The sequence below is a fragment of the Stegastes partitus genome, unplaced genomic scaffold, assembly GCF_000690725.1.
Source record: "Stegastes partitus isolate 25-593 unplaced genomic scaffold, Stegastes_partitus-1.0.2 Scaffold1278, whole genome shotgun sequence".
NCBI lineage: Eukaryota > Metazoa > Chordata > Actinopteri > Pomacentridae > Stegastes > Stegastes partitus.
The window spans coordinates 89,656-113,079 of NW_007579009.1; the positions used below are offsets into that span (position 1 = coordinate 89,656).

The 23,424-nt window shown below is 42.1% G+C and overlaps 2 protein-coding genes across 3 annotated transcripts in view; both read left to right on the plus strand.

The window, feature by feature from the left end:
- The first annotated feature begins 2,176 nt into the window (after nt 1-2,176).
- znhit2 (zinc finger, HIT-type containing 2) lies at nt 2,177-4,326 on the plus strand. Of its 2 annotated transcripts, none has more exons than XM_008298078.1 (2): nt 2,177-2,244; nt 2,475-4,326. In XM_008298078.1, exon 2 carries the CDS (start codon nt 2,529-2,531, stop codon nt 4,254-4,256), a length of 1,728 nt encoding a protein of 575 aa, XP_008296300.1. In that variant the 5' UTR covers nt 2,177-2,244; nt 2,475-2,528; the 3' UTR covers nt 4,257-4,326. The 2 variants fall into 2 exon arrangements, with proteins under 2 accessions (XP_008296300.1, XP_008296299.1); XM_008298077.1 differs by having other exon boundaries at nt 2,179-2,240.
- A 1,223-nt stretch (nt 4,327-5,549) lies between these two features.
- The window catches only part of lrpprc (leucine-rich pentatricopeptide repeat containing), a 79,261-nt gene continuing 61,386 nt past the window's right edge, over nt 5,550-23,424 (plus strand). The window contains exons 1-12 of the mRNA XM_008298079.1: nt 5,550-5,740; nt 7,769-7,971; nt 8,362-8,484; nt 9,759-9,880; nt 10,131-10,189; nt 10,427-10,513; nt 10,620-10,746; nt 11,704-11,848; nt 13,190-13,341; nt 13,537-13,642; nt 13,855-13,962; nt 23,275-23,393. Coding sequence (XP_008296301.1) covers nt 5,562-5,740; nt 7,769-7,971; nt 8,362-8,484; nt 9,759-9,880; nt 10,131-10,189; nt 10,427-10,513; nt 10,620-10,746; nt 11,704-11,848; nt 13,190-13,341; nt 13,537-13,642; nt 13,855-13,962; nt 23,275-23,393 — 1,530 coding nt within the window. The 5' untranslated portion in view covers nt 5,550-5,561. The remainder of the gene's footprint in view (nt 5,741-7,768; nt 7,972-8,361; nt 8,485-9,758; nt 9,881-10,130; nt 10,190-10,426; nt 10,514-10,619; nt 10,747-11,703; nt 11,849-13,189; nt 13,342-13,536; nt 13,643-13,854; nt 13,963-23,274; nt 23,394-23,424) is intronic.

Below are 23,424 nucleotides of genomic sequence, written 5' to 3' on the forward strand. Positions count from 1 at the left end.
GACCCCTGAAATGACTACATACTGGTATTAGAGTATAGTCAGCACTCCACATGCATGTTATTATCATATCATACTTATTATAAGATTGTCCTCTATCAAACTAATATAAATACATCCAATCTACCACCTTGTCTGCATATTAACTGACACCACAGGGTGCTCACAGCATGTCTATGTGAGTGGATGATAAAGAAAAACAGCTATTTTAATGAATAAAATGCTACTAATTATGAGAAGAAATGAATCAAAACCTATCTTGGCCATACATATACCAAATAAACTGGTAACATTAATGACCTAAAATTAACAATTACCATAAAAATGAGTGTCCTGAGCAAGATAACAAGATGGCAATACTATGACAGACAAGCAATATCCTATTATATATCATAATATATATAATATATCAGCAATTTCCCAGAGGTTTCCACCAAAGGGATCAATAAAGTTCTATTCTATTCTCTATTCTATATAAACAGATTTAAAAATATGTCACGAATCAAAATTGTGATGATAAAAATCATTAAATTTTATTAGAATTTAAATTATTGTTTATGCTAATTACTATAACAATCATTTTGTATTAAATTCTGGTATTTTATAGATTTAAAAAAATTGTCTAATTGGAACATCCTGGTGTCCTTAAGACCACGTCATATAACCGTTAAACCCCCTCTCATATTTTCTGTCTGTGCTGATAAAACGCCCAAAAAAGTAATTTTTTAAATGGTCCCAAAAAGAAAAGCTTGTGCAGAGAGGATGAAAAAAGTATTTCTAGCACAGATGAGATTCTGCAGTCCTACATATCATCAGTGTAGCAGTCAGTAAGGAAGCTCATGGACCTGGTGTTGGGGTACTAACATGTCACAGGGCATGCCAGGGAAGGTGAAGGGAGATAAGAGAAGGCAGCTGCCCACCCAGGACTGCTGGCACGGCAGCCAGGGGCGGGGCCAAGACAGCATGGCACACGTCGTCCTCAGACACCCCTTCCCTTCCCTGCCTCCCCACCGGCTCTGACAGGCGGCACGAGAGCCCCTTGGCCCAGTGAGGGGTGGACAGCCATCTGACAACTCCCCACCTGCATGACCTTTACCATGCTTGACCCCCTGCAGGAGACAATCACCTCATAGCAAACAGCCCTGCGGGAGATGTAGACACACGGCGCAGACAGGAAGACACACAAACACAAAGACGGGCGTGATGCACACACAGATTGGCAGAAAGTTGGACGAAGGGGCAGCTCGTCAGATCAGGACATGCAAACATGGCTGTGATGAGTCATTCTAAACTGTCAAGCCAAAAACAAACAGGCTCCAGCATCAATAAGAAGATTTCATTATCACAACAGTTAGTTCTGTCGTTTATGCACGGAAGCCATTAAATAAGCTCTGTTTCAAAATCAACCATTTAATCTGACTAAACAGAGCATTCAGCTGTGTGGATGCTGCTGCATAGTACGACTATAACTAGTTTGTTCAGCCAGTTAGTCAGCACAGTGTACTGGTCAGCGAACATTTAACCAGGTTTCTAGACGACTGAGTAACAGAGTAGTGGTGGTGGCAGAGCGAGGCAGGCAAGGTGTGTGTAGGATGAGTTTACTTTGAATAGAACACAGTGTCTCACATTTTATATATATATTTGTGTGTATTTACCCTGAAATAGCTTGAAAATAAAATAAAATAGCACAATTACCAAGTTAAAATGTTAATCTTTCTAGGATGGTCTAAGCACCAAATGTTTCAAGGTCCCAACAATGCCTCGAGTTAGACTTATAGGGCTGCATCGTGTTTATTTCTAAGTGCAGTCTGTAGATTATTAATAAGCATGATTTGGATGTAGTTTGTTTCCTGTTTACTTTGATTTCAAGATTTTTTTTGTCGCTGTTTGCAATGGTTTGCTATACTTCTGTCCTTGTGCTTGTTAGACTTAAAATTTCATGGATTAAATCCTTTTTTTGATTTGAAAGTTTGTTCTAGGAAACAGCAGATTACAAAACAGTAGTACCTTATCCCAGTTTTGCTCCACATCTTTAACTCAATTTAGGAGAATGGTTTATTATTATTATTATTATCATTATTATTGTCATTACTATTATTATTATTTATTATTGTTGTTGTTGCGGTAGTACAGCTAATGCGATGGGAAAAAAAAGCATTTGGCATTGCGGCATTACGTCATCAACAGGCGACATGATTGAGACAACAAACGTGAGACGTTGGTGTTAACGCAGATGCCGTAAAGTAGGTAAAGCTTGTTTTCTAAAATATTAACACTAAAGAAACCTTGTTGTATTGGCGTTAAGCTTTGTTAGCAAAACCGTCTGTGACTCTCAACGTAGTTTTGAACCGGTTTACGGATATATCGCCACGCAAAGCGCGTCCTGTAGCTAAAGTTAGCATCATAAACGGTCAAATACTCGCTGTGGCAGAAACGAAACTGAAGATCACATATGTTTTTTATGTTTCCTTTCTTAGGTTACTACTTTTAGACCACACTGCTCTCTCTCTGTTGGTTCAGTTCGACCGCCAATGAATCCATTAATTAGACGGAGACTTCCTCCGTCTGTGAGGAGTCTTCTGACAGACATCGGTCCTAAGGAGGAGTGGACTGACACGGAGCCCGAAACAGAGACTAGAGACGGGATTCTGATCCCGTCCAGAAGACCTGGACAAGAGGAGTTTCTTACCCCAGCCATGACGCAGGAGCAGGACGCTGCAGAGGAGGGGAGAAGCACCAAGAGGAGCACAGTCTGCATGCTGTGTAAATGTAAGCCCTCTTGCTACACCTGTCCCCGGTGTAACCTCCAGTACTGCGGCTTGGCTTGCTACCAGAGCCCAGATCACGCTGCATGCTCTGAGGAGTTTTACAAGGAGTCAGTTCTACAGGAGCTGAAGGAAATGGGCAAAACAGAAACTGAGGGGAGAAAGAAAATGGAGGAGATTCTTGTGGGACTCAGACAACAGGCAGAGAAGACACATGGAGGGATGGAAGGTTTGTTAAAAGAAGTGGGTATTGTGCAAGATGACACAGAGGAAGGGGAGGCAGAGGCAACGGAGAAGGTCCAGGTTGTGGAGCTCCTGTCCAGGTTAGCAGAGCTTCAACAGGCAGGAGACGGGGGTACAGCAGAGATTGAGGCTATTTTGGAAAAACTTGAAGAGATTGGAGGAGAGGAGCTGCTGACTGGAGAAACAGACGAGGAAGCTGAAGGTGCAGATGAGAAGCTTGACTTGGCTGATCGACTGTCAGGGCTGGATATTGACAAACTATCAGAAGAAGAACTGTGGGAACTTCTCAGCAGCAAAGAGAAGGAGGGGTTTATGGATCTGATGAAGGGTGGAGCTCTTGGTGGACTCGTTCCCCTGTGGAAGCCGTGGTGGGAGGAGCATGAGGACGGAGGGAAAGCATTGGTGGAGGTCCTGGAGGAGGAAGTAAATAAACTGGAGAGACAAACTTTAACATCTACAGGTGAGCAGAGTGTTGGTAGTACAGAAGAAGTGATTAAGAAACGGGGCAAATCAACAACAAAGCTTAAAAACGTTAAAGGTGGCAACAGAAAGCAAGCAAGCAAAGACAAAGGAAGTTCAATCGTCCAAAATGTTCCTCCCATTTCTGCAAAAATTCCAAAGCTGAGTTCCTTATGTGCAAATCCATCCTCTCTTCTTTGCTATGGTGTAGTCAATGCACTGTTTGGCTACTCCTTCACCCTGTGCCTGTTCAACGGGGACACTGATTCACTCATGTTTGAATTCTGTGACATGATCCTTGCTCTGTCTGAGGCACTGAACTCAAACAGGGTGTTCAACTCTGTCCAAGAGGCCTTAGACTGCGGAGAAACTCTCATTTTGAGTGGCGGTTACCTTGACAAGGAGGACCCTCTTGCCCCAACAAGAGCGGTGGAAGCTGTGGCTCACATCATGACCGGCAGAGACAGAAAGGATGCTACAGGATACTGTCTGGCAGCCTTGAGTCAGCTTCGCGCAGCGCTCTCCCAGGCCAGAACAGCCCTGTCTAAAGATGGAGAAGAAGGGGTGAAGAGGCAGAAGTACTTCCTAGCAAGCAAAAAGTGTGAATTCTTTCAAGCCTGGGTGCTGGACAATGCACACCAGGTTCACAGACTGGCTATTGAACTGTGGAGCGAACACAGTAAAAGAGAGAGTGTAAGGAGCGGCATGGAGAAAGCAAAGACTGTAGTCGAAGATAATTTGAAGAAAGCAAAGAGGAAGGAGAAAACTAAGTTGATTGAAGAACTGAGCTGATGACATTTTTCTTGAACATGCGGATGTTTGTAAAAAATAAGTGTTGTAATAAAAGTCATGAAAATCAAAATGACCGTGTTTTACTTAACACCAAAAAGATCATTACTGGTCTGTCTTTAATAACCTCATGTCCTTTCAATATCTTCTTTGTAATATCAATACAGTTCCATGTAATTATCACTTAACATGCAACAGTTGCCACTACAGAAATATAGTTTTAATAATTTGTTGCCTTGCAAATTGAAATAGTAAAAGTTTAACAAGCTCAAACAAACAAGAAAACATGAAACAAAGCAAGCATAGTAATTAAGAAGTGAATGAATAAATAGAAATATAGAAATGGAATATTTGCTTATTTAAGTGAACATCTTTTACTGGGAAGTGTGGTCATAAAATTTTAAGAGGTTAATTTGGTTTTATTGTAGTTTTCTTGCTATTTTGTGTGCATGAGTTTGAATTTGTTTATAGTGACCCTTTATGGCAGGATGTGATATATAGATAACAATTCACAGGATATTATTGGAGGGTCCACTTATTAGTTGATTTTTTTTATGGGGGACTATAACCACCAAGTATAAGCTTTATCACATAAAGCAGGTGTGCACATACATAGTATCTAAGACATCCTGTTATCGTTTCATCTTGACACATTTTAAAACCTAATTTATTTACACTAACAATGTAACATAAGATAAAAAGAAATTTATGGAAGCTTTTTACCACATCTAATGAGCTCTGTGGGTGGCTGGAGTTTTATCAGTGGTTGTGGATAGATATTATTGCTCATTTCTCATTGCACAAACAAACTGTTGAGCAGGACCATGAAATGTGGATGAAAGCTGTGAACGTATGCAGAGCTGTCCTCCAGAGGTCAAGAGTAAACTTGAATGTGTAAAATAGATGTACATATACATAATACATTAGAGATCTTGTTTTCTTTTCATCTTTACACATTTGGAATGTAAATAAATAATTTTGCACTATTGCTATACAATAACAAGGTAATAAGAGTAAAAATAGTATGATAAAAAATAATAAGGTCCACTGATGAGCTCACATCTCATTTTTGTTTCCTGTGTCGAAAAAAATTAGAATGCTTGAAAGATATGTTGCTATGTCATCTCAACACGTTTTAAAAGATTTTAAAAAATGATTTGACACTCTCAATGGTACTCCAAGTGCAACAGGGAACGCACCGAAGAGTGATTGTGTAAAGAAAAGGCGCTGGTTCGGTGTTCTCGCGATGCTTTCTTCCGTTTACCGGTCACGTGGTGCGGACGTTCCTTCCATGCTGCGACAGAAAACATGGCAGCGCTCTTGAGATCAGCCCGCTTACTCAAGTTTTCGCCTTCGGGCTTGCTTCAGATCACAGGACCCAAAAGAAGCGGACCACCGCTCGGTCGGCTGTACAGCGGAGCTGTTGGCGGCAGAAGAGCCGGAGTTTGTTCCCGACAGATCAGCCGTGTTGGTGAAAACGCGTCCAGGTACCAGAGAGCGGCTAGCTGATGAGATCCACGCGTGAAGCTAAGATGTCATTGAGGCTCAATGACAGCCAAAGACACACGCGTGATAGAATACATGACCGGCGGAGTTAGATATTGTGTATTGACTTGTGTTGCAATATGTTTGAATAAGTGTTGACCGCTAGCTGCTCGGTTAACGTTAGCTAAACTGGCTCCTGGTTTATGCAAGGTGATGGTGAGACGTTGTGTAACCACGTTATGCTCACACTCTGTTTGACGACCTGTAATTTATCCAGTCAGTATGCAATGACACTGTTACTGATAGCAGACAGTGCTATCATTCTGTCTTTGTCCCTGAACGTTTTATATGAACTTAAATGCATCCTAGCTTTTAGCAATAGGCCCATCACTGAAGTCCAGGTTACTCAACTAGCATGCTGGAGCTAATTACATGGAAGTACATTGTTATTATTAAAACTGATATTTACAGTTTATATCATGAAGTGCTACAGAAACAATGGCCTCGGTTGAAAATTAATTAACTAGCTGCCGTGACCTACTTCAGGAAGACCTCCCTCCTCAAGGTCACAGCTCCTAAACCTACAGCCAGCATTTTAGCAGACAGTGCTGCACACAGATGATCTGTTTAACTTCCTCTGAAACACGTGCACTCAACACATCTTGTACTGCTGGGACAGTCTAGTAAAGCTAAACCCATCCATCCATTATCTATATGCCACTTAATCCTCACTAGGGTCGTGGGGGGCTGGAGCCTATTCCAGCTGACTCAGGGTGAAGGCAGGTTCACCCTGGACAGGTCACCAGTCTATCACAGGGCCACACTTAGAGACAGACAACCAAGCACACTCACATTCACACCTACAGACAATTTAGCATCACCAATTAACCTCAACATGTTTTTGGACTGTGTGGGAGGAAGCCGGAGAACCCGGAGAGAACGGGGAGAACATGCAAACTCCACGCAGAAAGATTCCGGTGCCCCCACCGGGACGCGAACTGGCAACCTTCTTGCTGCGAGGCAGCAGTGCTAACCAACTGCGCCACCCTGCAGCCCAAAGCTAAACCATCTCTGCTAAATGGGACAGGATAGTTTCTCTCACATGTACCAACAGGAGAGCTGTGTTAGGCTCATTCCATTCCTCTATCTTGTCTCCTCTCTCCTTCATCCTTTTCCCTGTCTCCTGCTGATCAGTCTTTGCATGCCAGCATGGAATATGTCCCAGTTGCTAAAATTCATCTCAAGGAGAGGGACACTTGTTGCAAGAGCTATGAGTGAGGAGGCACAGGTGTATCCTCAATGTATGCTTTGCTTAGTAGTGTTTTCGGCACCAATGATGGTATGAGACAGATGTAAAACACCTGGAGTATACTGAAATATACTATACATATATAATATCTCTTAATCACAATATTTAGCGCCTTCATCCTGCATAGCTCCAAAAAAAAGTTAATATATGCTGTAAGATGTCATGGACACTGTTGACAGAGATGATAAAATACGATGGTAGACTAAAACAAAACAATGGACAGATGATTCAGCTGTGTCACATGTCATATTTAGTCGATGTCGCTTTGAAATTACAGCTCTGAGGCTACAAGAATGTCTCATTTTGTCAAATACCTGTTGCCTCAACTTCTCTCTTCTTGTATCTCTTCTCCGCTCGCATGTCTGGTAGGACGGACTAAGTCATGAGGAGAGGAGTTAAGGAGATACAAACTAAGACGTTAGAATTACAGATGTTTAGAGATGTTTGATTCTCTCTGTCCTGCCTCCTCCCTTCCTTCTTCTCTTTCTGAATTATCATACTATGTTCCTAATCAAATCAAATTTTGTTTATATAGCACTTTTCATGTGCAACAACAACAACGCAAAGTGCTTTACAACATTTAAAAACAACAAAGCATTTAAAGACATTACAACATTTAAAAACATTTCAACATTTAAGAAAATGCTTTGGTGTCCATCACTTCCCTATAATTCTATTCATCTTTCCCTGTCTCCCTTTCCTCTCCTGTGGTCCTACACAGCCGTGTGTGGCCGTATGCAGTGGGGGGTGTGCGTAACTATGGTGCAGCCACCGAGCGGAGGGACGAAGTCAGCGTGGCGGTGCAGTCCAAGCAGGCGAATCAGTTTGACTGGGCCCTGGCCAAGCTGGACCACTCCGTGAAGAGGACCGGTCGCGTCACCAAGACACTGCTGCTCCGCATCTTCCATGATATCTGCAGGACAGGTAGGCACACAGAACAACAAGCACTGACACAGTTGCATGGATGTCCGACAACCAGGGAGACGGACTGCATTAATTGTGCAGACAAACTGGGGACACTTTAGTCAAATTGTAGCTGAAGTCCATTTGATCACCTGACAACCATGGCTGTGACCTCAGAGTTATTGTAAGCTGCACACTCGTGGGGCATCATTTGTTTGCAGCAAATTCTCGTTCTGTTTTATATTTTAATGTACTTTCTGAACTGAAAGTTAGATAGTTTTTGTATGAAACCTTAAGCAGTATTTTATTGTATTGTTTACTATGAGAGTGGATGCATTCTGTCACTGTCTATTTGTTGAATTCTTCTTCTTCTTTTTTTTTAAAATGCCGTTTGTTCCTGTCTGCTTGCAGGTTATCCCAGCAGTAACCAGGCCTTGTTGCTTCTGCGTAGCTGTGGGTCCCTGCTGCCTGAGATGCCGCTGAACGAACGCACTGAGCTGGCGCATCATGTTTGGGGGAAGCTGCAGGAGCTCCGTAAGAGGCCGCACCAGTGGCAGCGACCAAACCATCACAATGTCTAAAGCAGGGGTTGTCGAACTTTTCAGTCAGGTCTATGACCCTGAAAATAAATGTACCAAAGACTCACCACCTCTAATATCCCTGGAAATGGCTGAGGCATGCAAACATTGTGCCCAGCTTGTCCAAACACAGATATAATGTCAACACAAAATACCCCAAAGCCTAAAAACATAATGTTATTTCATAGTGACTTAATGTAGGTCAAGTAATGTCCATGAATATACTTTAGTACTCAGTAAACATACAGTATATAGGAGCAGCACAGGTGGTGTGTGTTTGTCTGTGTGTGAGAAGAGCAGCTTTTACTACTATTTTATTGTACTTTGGGACAATACTGACTAAAGCAATGCTATTTCTAATTAAGAACATTATGAAATGATCGTGAAATTCCTCACATATATAATATATCGTAATAGTTTTAGATATTTTAGCTGCTTGTAGTTGTTGGTTTATTTGAATAGAGTGGGACCGATTCGGTGCAAGTTATCTTAAAAAGACAAATTTATCATCATCATAATCCTCATATATTTGAACTTATGTTAAATAGATGAGGTTCATGAGTAGTGGTTGTCTGATGGAGTTTTTTTTTCTTTTTTCTCTCCAGTGGCTGAGGCTGATATTCAGTTTTCATCAGTATCTGTGGCTGATGTATAATGCAGATACAAGATGTTGGGTTTTTTTGCATCTGATAAAATACAACAAAATAATACAAATAACAGATGAGATTCACAATTGCTGAACTTAAATGAACATATGCATTTCCTCAGTTCACTTAAATAGATCTGCACTCAGTGTATCAGCTAAATAAATGTTCAGAGGTAATTAAAGAAACAAATATTTTAAAAAAAGGAAGCTATGAATGAATTAATGAAAAATTAAAGTTTTAGTGCATTTAACAAAAAGCGTTTATCAGCAGACAGCAGCATCTTCTACTGCTCTGCTAACATACTGACGTTGGAGTTTACAGATTTATCTCGGCTCATATACACTATGGATAATGGCCAGTTAGATGCAGTAGCTGGTCAGGCCCAAGTAGCCAGTTCAGCTGAGCCACAGTAGCTCCCTCGAGGCATCCCCTGATAATCAGCCATCGTTGATTATCTCAAAATGACATTTAATCGGCCCGATTAATCATCTATCACCATTCCTGAGAATTACCTGCAGCAGAAATAAAAACATGAGGAGTCGGTGAGTGTTACAGTTGTGTTGACTTCACTCTTCCTCCACAGGTGCACAGTATGATGTTAGTCACTACAACGCCTTGCTGAAGGTTTACCTGCAGAACGAGTTCGAGTTCTCCCCCACCGACTTCCTGGCCAAGATGGAAGCAGCTGACATCCTGCCCAACAGAGTAAGTCCTGCACCTCAGAGCATAGCAATGGATCGGAACGCATTAAGTACATCAACCACAAGAGTGTGAATGAAATAGAAAACACATCCCTATCAAGACTCTGGATGTGACGCAGAGCTTCTTGTAGCTGATTTTTCAGGCTAATTCTTCATGACCCACTTACAATAACAGATTTGATCTATTACGCTTCGAAGCTGGTTTCATCTGCAGCACGCAGATGTTGTAATATCTCCGTTGTTGTTGTGCACAGGTCACCTACCAGAGGCTCATTACAGCTTACTGCCAGAAGGGAGATATTGAAGGAGCCAGGTGAGCTAAATCTCTGTCCTGACTAACTGGTCAGTGAGTGTTTTATGTTCTGAGGGGAAGCAGTCGGTTGTGAAACGACGTTATTCTCAAATTTAGTCGAGTTTATGTTGTGCTTGTAAGTTATAAGATTTGTTACTTGAATGATTTTTTTCCCCTGATTAAAGCTACATAATTAAAGTTATTGATATTATTATTGCCTGCTTTGCCGTTTTAACTCTCTTCTCGGCTTTCTTTCAGCACCATACTGGGTTTCATGAAGAGCAAAGATTTACCCATCACCGAGGCTGTGTTCAGCTCCCTGGTGACAGGCCATGCCCGCACAGGGTGAGTGTCACTGCTTTTGTTCTCTTAATATACTGTATTTAATGGCACATAATAAGTGTTGGAGCAACTTGATTTCAAACAAGCTGTCATCTTTATCACTGTGCAGCGACATGGAGAGCGCTAAGAACATCCTGCCTGTGATGCAGCAAGCAGGAATCGAACCGGGTCCTGATACTTATGTGTCGCTGCTGATGGCGTACGCCGAGAGGGGAGACATTGACAGTATAAAACAGGTGTGTGTGTCAATCCAGTTGTTGTTTAGACGGTGTTAAAGCTTCTGCATGTACAGCGCCTATAAACGTTTGAAGTTTTCCCTTTTACTGCTTTTCTACAGAGAATAGTGGTCAACAGAATTTGGCTCTTTTGACAAGAATTTACTAAAAGTGACTCCTTAATGTCCAAGTGAAAACAGATTTCAGTAATTAAAAATATAAAATCAATGACTGTTTAAACTTTCACCCTCTTTAAGTCAGTATTTAGTCGAGGCAGCTTTGATTGCATTCACAGCATTCAGCCTGTGTGGATGGGTCTCAGCCAGCCATGCACATCTGGACACTGCAGTTTTATCCCGTTGTTCTTTACAGAACTGCTCAAACTCTGTCAGAGTGCAGGGATCATGAGCCCTTTTTAAGTCCAGACACAAATTCTCAATTGGATTGAGGCCTGGGCTCGAACTTGGCCACTCTAGAATATTCACCTTGTTGACTTTTCTGTTTAGCTTCGGAGAGCCACTTTAAAGGAGGTTAATACATATGCAGTGTCCAGATGTGCAAGGCTGAATGAGTCTTATCCACACAGACTCAACTCTGATATTACAGCCAAAGGTGCATCTACTAAATACTGACTTAAAGGTTGTGAATACTGATACAGTCACTTATTTTACATTTAAAGTTTTTAATTAATTGACACTATTTGGTAGAAGTTGGTTTTCACTTTGACAGTCTTTTTTTTTTTTTATGTTCTTGTCAAAACAGCCAAATTAAACTGATCATGATTCATTGTTGATTAACAATAAAAGTGGAAAACGTCCAATACTACGTCAATACTTAATAAATACTCTGTATATGTTCGTATCTAGTGAATGGTGACCTTTGAAATTCATCCTCCCTGTACACAGTTTTTCCTCGCCCCTATTGCCACCAACAACCAACTCTTTTCTTTTTCCTCTGCTTCTTATGTCACTTGTTCAGACTCTGGAGGCAGCAGAGAATGCAGACTGCAGACTGATGGACAGAGACATCATGCAAGTCATCTTCGTTCTGGCCAAGTCCGGATACCATGAGCACATCCCTGAGATGATTGAATGTTTGAAGCACGAGAGGGGCTACGTACCAGGTACACACATATATGTCATGTTTCTCCATAGAACTCACTGTAGTCCTCAGCAGCTAAAGAAAGATCTGTCAAGAAGACTGCTCAGGTGCTAGGTACGATAAGATACATAAGATGAAATAAGAATACATTAATCCCACAGTGGGGAAATTTGCAGTGTTACAAAAGCAAAGGGGATGCTGCACAGAAAAATAAATGAGAAATGAACAGAAGTACTGTTCATATTGAAAAAACATTGCTTCATATGTCGAATTCAGATATTGCACCGATTTCTCTTAATATGGAAAACAGCAACTTTGTGATAGCGTGATGTTGCACGGGATTAGTATAAATGAGCAAAATATTGATATGTGTTTTAAAAAAAATAACTTTCCACAAAATTAAATCTGATCCCTGGGCTGCAAGGTGGCTCAGTGGTTAGCACCGTTGCCTCGCAACTAGAAGGTCGCCGGTTTGCATCCCGGTGAGGACACCCGGAATCTTTCTGCGTGGAGGTTGCATGTTCTCCCCGTGCAGCGTGGGTTCTCTCCGGGTTCTCTGGCTTCCTCCCACACAGTCCAAAAACATGTTGAGGTTAATTGGTGATTCTAAATTGTTGTCTGTCTCCAAGTGTGGATAGACTGGTTACCTGTCCAGGTGAACCTGCCTTCACCCTGAGTCAGCTGGGATAGACTCCAGCCCCCCGTGACCCTAGTGAGGATTAAGCGGTGGATAGATGATGGATGGATGGAAGTCTGATGCTTACTAGAGTTGAAAGATAGTAAAAGTTGGGGCTTAGCAATTAGACTTTGCTGTACAAATCCTGATTTTATAACAGATTTTTACGTGACTGCAGTTTTCTTGGCCAAATGGGGAGCATGTACAGTACTGCTTGGAGCTGTATTTAAATAAATAATGTTGTGTGTGCATCACTAATCTGGCATTACATAGTAGCTCGCTATAGAAACAGTAATCATGTGGTCAGTGACTTTTGTTATTTTTGCTTATTGTCCATAAAAAGAAAACCTGCTAATTCAGTTGTATTGATCTTTATTGTAGTGGCCCAATGGGCTGTAGATGATCTGAGATCCGTTCGTATCGACCCTCATGGTTCAGCACGTGTGTGAAGTCCAGAATAATTGCAAAGTTATACGGCTTTACTGCCAGTGTTGTTTTATAAAGTACGCAGATTGGCAGTCAGAGCAGAGTCCAAAGCAGTGATCCAAATCCAAAATTCTGATCCCAAAAATTGATCGTATCCGTGAATCGAAAGCCGTGATATGATCCTAACTTTTAATTTTGCTGACCGACTTGTCAGTGACATGACGCCGAGCAGAATCTACATTTGTTGTTTTTCCCTTGCAGATGCCATGAACTTGTGTCTGAGCCTCATCACTCAGGGCCAGGAGGACACAGCTTTTCTCATCCTGAAGACCCTCCCTGTGGCGCAGTTCGAAAACTTAGGTGACGCCGAACTGGGCAACTTCTTCTTGAGACACCTCGTCAACAGGGACACGGTACGGCGGCGGGAAAGAATTCAGTCCTCGGTCATTTGTGTTATAGAACAGGATTACTAAATTACTTCTTAACTATATTAAAGAGTCAGTACTTGTCAGCATGTGGTTGTTTCCTGGCATTCACTTTTACACTCAGCTGCAGTGTTTTATTTTAATGATCAAATGTAATTTTTGATTCTTGTATGTGCTCTACAGTCATTGGAGAAGATCTCTCGCTACTGCAAAGAGCTCCAGGAGTCCAGTCTGCACTCAACACCGCTCACATTCTCTCTGTATTGTGCCCTGGAGGCCAAGAAGACTGGTACAGCTCATGCTTTCATTTACTTGGATTTAGAGAATCCTTCACTTCCACATTAATGCAGATGTGTCTTCATCGGATAAAGCTACACACACTCGTTTGTCTGCATTTGGTGGATTGTGAAAATAACATTAGGGCATCAACAGATGTTCTGGCTGCCAGTTAAATACGGTTTTGAACTGAATTATTCTTAATTTGTCTTGTTTCTTTTACAGATACATGTTTAGAGCTGATGAAGTTGGTCAAGGCGGAGGGCTTACCTCTAAGGCCTCACTACTTCTGGCCGCTCCTCGTTGAATACGGGAAAAACCAAAACACAACAGGTACAAACACACACACACACACACATACATACATATATATGTTGGCACTTCAAATTTGTGAAGGCACTTTTGGACACAAGGCTTTCCCTTCTCCATGATGACCTTAACCTACATCCAAGTCTGACCACAACCTCCAAACCAAGTTCTAACCTTCAAACAGGCTTTTGAAGGTGTGACAGACATTTGAGGATGCCATCTTGGGCTTTGGAGAACACCGACTGACATTTTTAAAATCATTTTCTGACATTGTATAGATCAAACTACTAATCAAATAATCAAGAAAATATTTTAAAGTGAACATAATCATTCGTTGTAGCCCTAATCTAGTATTAATGTGCTGATTTTTCACTTTAGCCTCACTCCAGGGTTTTTCCATCGCAAATCATCAGATGCCTTCTGCTTGCGCATAAGTACATTAGATTACAATTAAATATACGTCAAGGCATGGAAATTTTCCCACTAGAAAAATCCCACTAACCCAACAGATCTATATATTTGGTCGTGGATATATTATGTCATCCTAATGACCAAAGTGATAATTCTCAAAGAAATTACACGAAACAAGTTGACTACTCTCTTCCAGACCAAAAAAAGTATTCAATACATTTTGTTTTGTATTATAGTGACATGCAACTGGATGTGGTTCAGAAAACATCATTAGTTGCATTATAAATTTGTGGTAATGTGAGCTCAAAGAAGGGACTTTTCATGAGGGCTTATTATTATATATCTTTTCTAAACATATTTCAACTCACCTGTAATCAGAGAATATTTAATATGATTGTCCAGTATTGCAGTTTCTGTATTAATGACACGATGGGAAATAACTGTGAGAATTACAGGCTTTTAACTTTTATAGTTCCTGGGATATAGTCATCCAAACATAGCCTCATATTTATTTGTGCTAAAAATCTTGCTGATTGTGGGTCGAAGAGCAATATTATTCAGGGAAGTGCTTGATATATCAATCTGAGATTTTGCAGATATCATTTTAAATAGTGTATGATAAAGTTTCGAGCAAATCAGAGACGATCGAGCAGAAACTACTCTGAAAATGTGATGATTTGAGATGGAGTGACCCCATAGATAAGGTTCAAATGAGCTTTTTATTTTGTTCCTTAGTAACACGATGCAGTAGCTGTAGATATACAAACAAAACCAAGCCACATTTTTTGCTGTTCATGTTCTGAAATATTTACTGCTTATGTACTTTTTCTCTCGGCTTCTTGAGGCCATAGCTTGAGAGACTCCAGTAGATCCTGAAACTAAACATTTGTTGTGAGAAGCTCGTAGTTGGATCCTGGATCCACCTCAGACTCAGTCTCTTGTGGACGTGAGCACCGAATGGATGCTACAAGCAAAGAAAAACACGCTTACCAGCTGTTTGTGCGTCTGATCTGAAATGAAGCAAGGTTTCTAGTTGAGCACGATATTAGCACTTTTTGAGCATGTGTTTTTGTGTGTGTGTGTGGTGTAGAGGGGATTATGACTTCCTCTGTACCAGAAAGAGCTTTTAAAGGAGAGTTCCCTCAAATATTAATGACCCACAGAGTGGTGCAACTGGGACAAATTTCACTGGGCTGGGGCAGTGAAGGGCAAAGAGGTCTGATCCCTGCGTGAGAGAGTCGGAGCGAGAGGGGACGAAACAAACACGTACATACAAATACGAACACACACACGTCTCTCTGGAGAGCTCTTGGAATAGATTGCAAATTTTAGAAGACGTCCCGACTTCACATCAGTTTCCGGACCAAAAAGACACTTTGACTTTCAGAAAGTGAGTTCAGACATGAATGTCATTTTTTTATCCGTCTGTCTGATCTCTGAACAGTTTCCACTTTTAACCCCGTGGTTGCTTCTCTGTAGTAATCAGTTGTGCTGTTTCAGTTATGTAAAGCCCGGCTTGTTTGAAGTAATCTTTGTTACGTATTACACATGATACAGACTCAGAAGAAAGTAATTTGTCATCCTAGTAGAACAGTAGAATTGGTTTTCTCACGTTTCTTGCACAAACATATGCCGTGAACTGACACCATATTGACTGTGCAGAAGCTGCTTCAAGAAGAAAGTAGTGCTCAGTGTGTATGGATGCTTGATCTGGTGACCTTTGCACCATAGTGGAGGCGCCTAAACTCCCTTGTTAAGGACACTGGGAGGGGGTTCAGTAGCCTAAAGCGTCTCCCTTGCCCATGCCCACGTACATGGATGCACATCCAGGCCTGAGGCTGAGGGGATCAGAGGTCATTTTGCTTCAGTTGCTTTCTTCAAATCCTTTGTCAGGCTTATTTCTCAGTCCAGCCCTTCGTCTGTCCCTCAGTCTGGTGCTCCATTTACACTAAAGGGACATGTGTATGTTCACGTTTCCCAACGTGGATGCAGCATAGAACTGCCTTATAATAGTTGGGCAGCATGTTGTATGTATAAGTGGCTCTTGACTGCATTTGTGAGTGACATGTTTTTTGCGAAAAGTGAAGAGCAGTAACTGGCAGCATTAAATCTGGCAGCTGAAGCAGTACAGCAAGTCTTCTGGTTCTTTAAAGACTTAAACCACTGAACCCCAAAACCTATCAGCTGGTTTGAATGACATGTTACCTTTAAAAAATGGTGCCAATGGGCCACCGCTGTAGCTCAAATGGTTGACCTGGTGACCGATGTACAGGGGCTATAGTCCCAGACGCAGCAGTCATGGGTTCGAATCCAGCCCGTGGCCATTTGCTGCAGGTCCCTCCCCCATTCTTCTACCTGCTTTCCTGTCTCACTCAATACTGTCCCGTCAAATAAAGGCAAAAAGGCCAAAAAAAAAAAAAAAGAAAGTTGCCAAAATTACAGAATTTTTAAAGCCAGAAGCTTTAGGCAGTAAGTTTTCTGACGGTCTTTGAACTACTCGTCTGTGACGTGCCATTAGGTCAGGAAACATAATAATGTCTAAGCTTTAAATTGTGATATATTATGGAAATCATTTTATTATATATGTCTCTCTCTTTTTTTAAAAAAATCTTCAAAAGATATTGGTTGCAGTAACCAGAGTTGGTGAAAAACAAAAGATTGTGAGCTTCTTGTTGCAGCTGTGATGCCACAAGTGACTCAGCTGCAACCGACTAAGAAAAAATTCAGGGACTTTGAGCCAAACTGAGCTGAACTAGAGGCTGTGTTTAGATAGAGCAAATAGGAGACAGGTGTGGAAACAAATTAGACATATGAGTTGTAAAATATTTGTAGAGAAACTTATATTTTGTGAAATTAGGAATCAGAAAAATTCAACTTCTCTTTTCTCTTTTTCTATAATTTATATCCTTAAAACCGTGGCATGATGCACGAAAGCCAACTGTGAGTCCTCCATGGTTGTGCTGTTTCCATACAGGTGCAGGACTTTATGTTGCAGCATAAAATGAGCCAACAGTGAGTGAAAATCTAAGAAACTGCTTCCGGTCCAGAGAGTTAAAGACAAAAGGGAGCAGGACTGATAACTGAAAATAATGAGTATATTTCGTGGAGCTACCCATTTAAAGCACATATCTCATTCAGTGTTCCCGGGAAACATTAAATGAGACAGATTTTCTTGTAGAATGTGACAGGTGCCAGAATAATTGCAAGAGTGACTTTTTAAAAAAAAAAAAAAAAGCCACTTCTGTCAGAGAAAGACTGACAAATCTTTTAATTTTTTGTAGCTTTTTGTTGGTGTCATACAAACCGTGTTCTTTGCTTAAAAGCAGAAGCTTTTGACAGGTACAATTTCTGTGTTGAATCTGCATTCAGCGGTACACAGACAGCCGTTTTTCACATGGCTCTTTACTTTCATTGGACACTCGTCTTGACACTCGGTGGAAAACCGGTCTTGAGGTTTTTCTTCTCCATTTGCCTCCTCAGACAGTTTAATGGCTCAGCAGGTGCAGTTCGTCGGGAGTATTTCTGTCCCGAAATCCTGCCTCCGGTGAAGGAAACGCTTATTTTATTTCTCTTGTTTTTGTTAGCGATGAGCTTGTGGGGGGGGAAATCGTCTCAGTGACAGATAGTCGGCATTTGGAGACTTGTCAGAATTCACAACTCATTAGTGAATGTAGCCTGTCAGATGTGCTCAGCAGCGGCTTGGTTTTTAAGTGCTTTATTTATGCTGAGCTCTGAGTCTCTCTTTGGGGTTTTTTAGAGCGATTAATAAATCATGTATTTTTCTCCTGTCAGCCAATTGACAGCATTTGAGCTGGCAGGGGAGGAGGAACCGGTTAGACCAGTGTGGGCGACGCCGCCGCCGATTGACTTCTCTGTGTGGTCGAGACAGATTCTCAGCCTGGATGGTGAGATGTCTCAGCGCTTGGCTTGGCAGCGTGAAGAAGAGGAGCAGACATGAGTTTAAACATGCACTAACCGCACACACGTGGACTCCTACTCCGACTTAAACTCTCTAACCGCACCGTCTCGAAGCTGCACAAACACGTCAGACAGCATCCATTTAGGTATCACGGTGCGGAAAGAAAGGAAGGACGGAAGGAAGGAAAGTGGAGAAACTTCTCTCTCGCTGGTACACTCGCTTGTTTCCGATGGTGTTAGCCTTAACCCTCATGAATGATGCAGCTCCTCTATTTTTCCCCCTTTTCTCTCGCTGCTGGTCGCTCACACTCATTGGCTGCAGGAGGTGTGTGTGTTTGTACTTGTGTGTGTGTGTGTGTGTGTGTGTGTGTTGGGGGGGCTTTCGGGGGGCAGTGCAGGTGATGTGACTGATGCAGAGTGACTTGATTTCATGTAAATGCAAGCGCTCTGAGGGAATTCACTTTGGATTACGCGCCCCACTGTGCACGGCCCATGAAATATTAAGCGCCGTGTCACTTTTTGTCCACAGGTGTCACTAGCGGGCAGAGAGGCCAGAGCCGCGGAATTGGAGGGCAGCGATCGGAGGGAAGGGATGGGGAGGAAAAAAAGAAGAAAAAAAAAAGTGGAAAGGAGGGGAAGAAAATCCCTTTACATTTTGATGAGGTGTGGATTTGGCGGCTTTAGCGAAAGCATATGCTCGGCCGTATTCGCCACCTGCCGCCAGCTAGTCGATGCTTGTCAGTCCTCGCGACGCCACGCGCTCTTATCGCTTCTGACATGGTGGAGCAAGTGGAAGAAAAAAAAAAAAACAAAAGGGAGGGGAAAGTGCAGAGGAAGGAAGTGTTTCTGGCCTCCTGTGTTTTGGGTGATGAGGGAGATGTAAAGGCTCCCTTGTCTGGTCTGCTTTCCTTCCTGTAAACCACCTGACCCGCTTTATGCGCCCTCATCTTCTTTAACTCTTTAGTGCACGGCCGTCTGTAATGCCGTCAGACTAACCCTGAACTTTATCCCGAGCTATTAGCTGGATGAGAGCCGGTCATCATCTCGGTTAAAAGAACGGAAGCAAATGAGGATGAAATCGCAGCTGAAACGGACGTATTCTTGAACTCTCTTCTGTTGCCTTGCAGCAACAAAATCCACCTTTAGAGAGTCACACACAGGGAGAGATGGAGAGACAGATGGTGTTGGGGGAGAAAGAAAAGGGGAAGTGACAGGTACTCATGTCCAAGGACGGGCGGAGATGACAGCGACCGGTTCGCTCCACTCCTCTTTTCCTCTCTTTTCTCCTTCCTCACTTCTCGTCTGTGACAGTTAACCTGAAGACATGAATCTGATGGTGATATCTTGTGACCACTGCCATGCTTAACTCACTACTTTGATACTTCTTGCCTGGATGGTATGTCAGGCTTTATGCTGACCAACCTGGAGAGGTCTCTACTCTTCTCAGTTCTCCTCAGTGCCAAATTTATATTTAAATTGATCGGACAGGGGAAAGAAGCAAAAAGGCTTCTTTACATGTGAGGATTATGGAGGGAAAAGATGAAAAACCAGGAGGAGAAATTACTCAACTAATATAATGTAATATTTTGTGTTGTGTCTTTATGGGTTTAGAGGGATCAGTGTTTTTATCAGGATTTGGTTTTGAGGATTTTTCCCCAGAGAGAGGGATGAGAAATGGGTCTGATTGGTGATCGGTGGTATGAGCCCTCACCACTCGGCCCTCAGTTTGCTCCCAGGTTGAAGCAGTTTTCATCCCCATCTGCCTTCATCCTCATAACAAAAGGCCGTGTTCCACTGGAAAGGACCTTGCAGGCCACTTCAGGTTGGCTCAAACCTTTGTGCATGTTGTGACTGCAAGAATTATCCCTTAGAACATCTTTCAGGGAGAAAAGGTACTTAGTGCAGTACTTCTAAGCGGCCATGAAACTCTCCTGTGTGGGTCTTGATGCTGATAGTTTAAATTCAAAGGAGACTGATTTTATTTAACTTGAAGAGGACAGTAAGTGCCATTTTTTTTCCAGCCCAATCAATGGACTCATTGACTCGTCTTCAACAACGTAAAATTCACCTTGAAAGTGGACATAACAAACTGTCGGTGCTGCTATTGGCTTTTGTGCTCATGTAACTAGAGTTATTTCGATTAACGAGTATTTGTTGTTGTTTTGGAAGCCTTGGAGTTAATGAAGCTGTTGGATTCTTCATTGAAATGGAGACAAAAAGCCTGACAGGACTGATTACGAAGCTGAATCATGCAAAAGTTTCTGCAGTCAAAAGCTTCCTAAAGTCCAACAAGACTGCAGAGACTTAACTGCAACTACAGTTCCTCGTCTTTTTCTCTTTCTGCTTGAGTCTTGTCCCTTTTCCAATCCAGAAAGCGAGGTTACCCATCCAAGAAATCATCCACCACACAACCACATGTAAAACCACCATGTGTTGTTTTTATGGTTTGGTGTGTCTAGTGATTCAACAATTTAAATTTGTGAGCTTCTGAGGTGCTGGTAGGTCGATTTTGTCACCTGCTGATAGAGAAAGTCTGATTGTTTCCTCATTTCCAGTGTTTGTGCTCATCCACATGGCTGCAGGCAGTAGCTCTGTATTTACTGTACAGGTATGAGTGCAGTCAAATCTTTCCTTTATACAAACCATGAGAAAGTAAGTGGTACGGCTGATGTAGTTTTATTTTTTACTGCTCAGCTGAAATGTGGCGTTACTTTGCCTTAGGCCTGTAAATAAAGTGAATGAAACACGGTCTGAGGTCCAAAGGGTTAAAAGCTCTTCGTCACAGACATGACTAGCAAAAAAAACAACAACACAAACACGCTTGTAGGACAACTAAGAAGTGCTGATGATCGCTAAAGCTCATGTGTGGAAAACCGGAAAGCACGTGAGGGGAGGCCGGCGCGTGCATTTAGAACTCCGGCTCTCCATTCACTTGTTTTCTGTCTGTGTGGCTCACCGTGAAATTGATTATGGATTATTCAGGAGGAAAGCAGGTGCTCCCTCTCTTCTTTCATAAAAAAAGCTTGGGTGAAAGCGATTAGGGGGTAAGAATGGACTGGCGGACGGCCGAGCGGATGGATCCTCCATTGAGAAGAAAGAAGGAGATCGCCTGTGTTCTTGAAAGCTCTGCAGATGGATAGTGAGAGGGGAAGCTGAATGAGTGATATGGAGGCTCGGGATGGATGGACCGGTTCAGGTAGCCCTACCTGGGATAATGCAGCCCAGCCGCAGGTTTTAATGGCGTATAAAAGCCCGGACTCATGTTTTATTCAGCTGAAGAGAGAGACTGCCAGGTGAACACATACGTCCCAAGAGGACGCAGAAACACAGATATATATACATATGTGTGTGTTTCAGAGCCTGAGTGGAGTGTGAACACACGCTGCGTCTCGAGGTGTGTCAACTCAAGGAAGCACTTTAGGGTAGTTTGCTGAAGTCCGCATGGGGACAAGGTGCATCGGTACACCGGATGTGCACATATAGAGCATACATTGTGGATGCGTCGATATTTTCGTTCTCCCTCTGAACTGCATTAAGAACAAGACCTGTTTATGTGCTCATTTAGGTGCCTGTACTTCACCATGACGCTCCCAGACATATGCAAAGTGCTGCCTCCATATGCGCACACGCTCGCACACACACACACACTTGCAGGCATGTGGGGAGCGTGCGAGAGGCTGTTCCATATGCATGCGGCTGTTTTGGCCTCCTTCCCTGGGGCAGGACCTCAGGGTTGTGCTGGAGAACAGGGCGAGAGTCCACTCCAGGCCAAGTGCGTGTTTATGCGCACACATCCGGCAGTTGGAGGGAGAGGGGAAAGCAGCCATTAGCATTGTGCCAATGAAGGGTGTGTGTAGCAGTGCTTACGCAGCTCCGGGCCTGTACAGGAGAGTGAGTGGAGGGAAATGTGTGTGTCTATAGAAGTGCAGAGTGCGACTGGAGTGGATACAGAGAGGTTGGTTTGGCCTAAGTGTTGTTTTTCTGAATGTCTGAGATACACATAAAATACATTAATATTATCCCCACTTCTGTTGACCACAACTATGGATTGATGATATAAAATTCAATGCTGTAGCACTTGATGATTGGGAAGTCAATTAAGTTCATTATTTATAAAAGTCATTTATCATTTACAGAAATCCAAACCTGCACTTTTTACAGCTTTTAAAGTTTGTGCTACTTTCTTTTTTTTTTAAACCTCTCTGAACTCCGATCAATTTCTGGGCTTTTTCTGCTCCCGTCATGTTTTAACTCACTGTGGGTTCATTTTTCATCACATTATTACGTCCTGCCCCTCCATGGAAACAGCACAACCTTGGCTAGAAGTAGAGAGAACTCAAAATGTCTTGTGTGCAGTATGACAAAGTTATAATACCATAAATCACAAAAAAAAAAGAGAAAGTAAGAGCTCACAGATGTTACCAAAACTAAAGGACTCCACATATTATAAATAGGCTTACATTTCTAATTTAACTCGCTCCTATGTATACCATTTTTGAGCCATGTTGCCTTCATTTCATTGATCAAGCATATTTTACTTTCCTCGCAGCCTCTTTAGACATTTTATTTTATTTTTTTTTACATCTTTGTTGAATTTTTGAATGTTGAAACTCACAATTTTAAAGTTAAAAATTTGACTTTTTTTTTTTTTTTTTTTAAAGAGTTTCCTGCAATTTTTAAGATATTTTAAGACTTTTTAAAAAAAAAAATTTTTTATAAAGAAAACTTACCTCTCAAGGCTGCCAGCTGGTTTTAAGGTTCAGATGGTTTAACAGTGGAATAAACTGAATATTGTTGGGTTTGGAATCATTACTTTGAAGACACTCGGATTTTGGGAACTCATGCTGGACATGCACTATTTTTTTTTTGGAGCATTTCTAGACTAAAACTGATTTGTGTACCATGAAAAGAATAAGTAGAATCCTTAATTGCAACTCTAATCTCATTTTATATCCAATGTGTGCTTTCAGGAGTTTAATTTGGTCTCTTTCTGTGTGTGTCTTGCAGGCGTGCTGGAGATAATAAAGGCCATGCAAGGCTTGGGCGTCTCATTGGACCTCGCGACTTTATCCAACCACGTCATGCCCCTCTTCTCCAGCGCAGAGGCAGCTCAACAGGCCTTCAAGGTAACCCATACGTCCGTGTGTGTGCTTACAT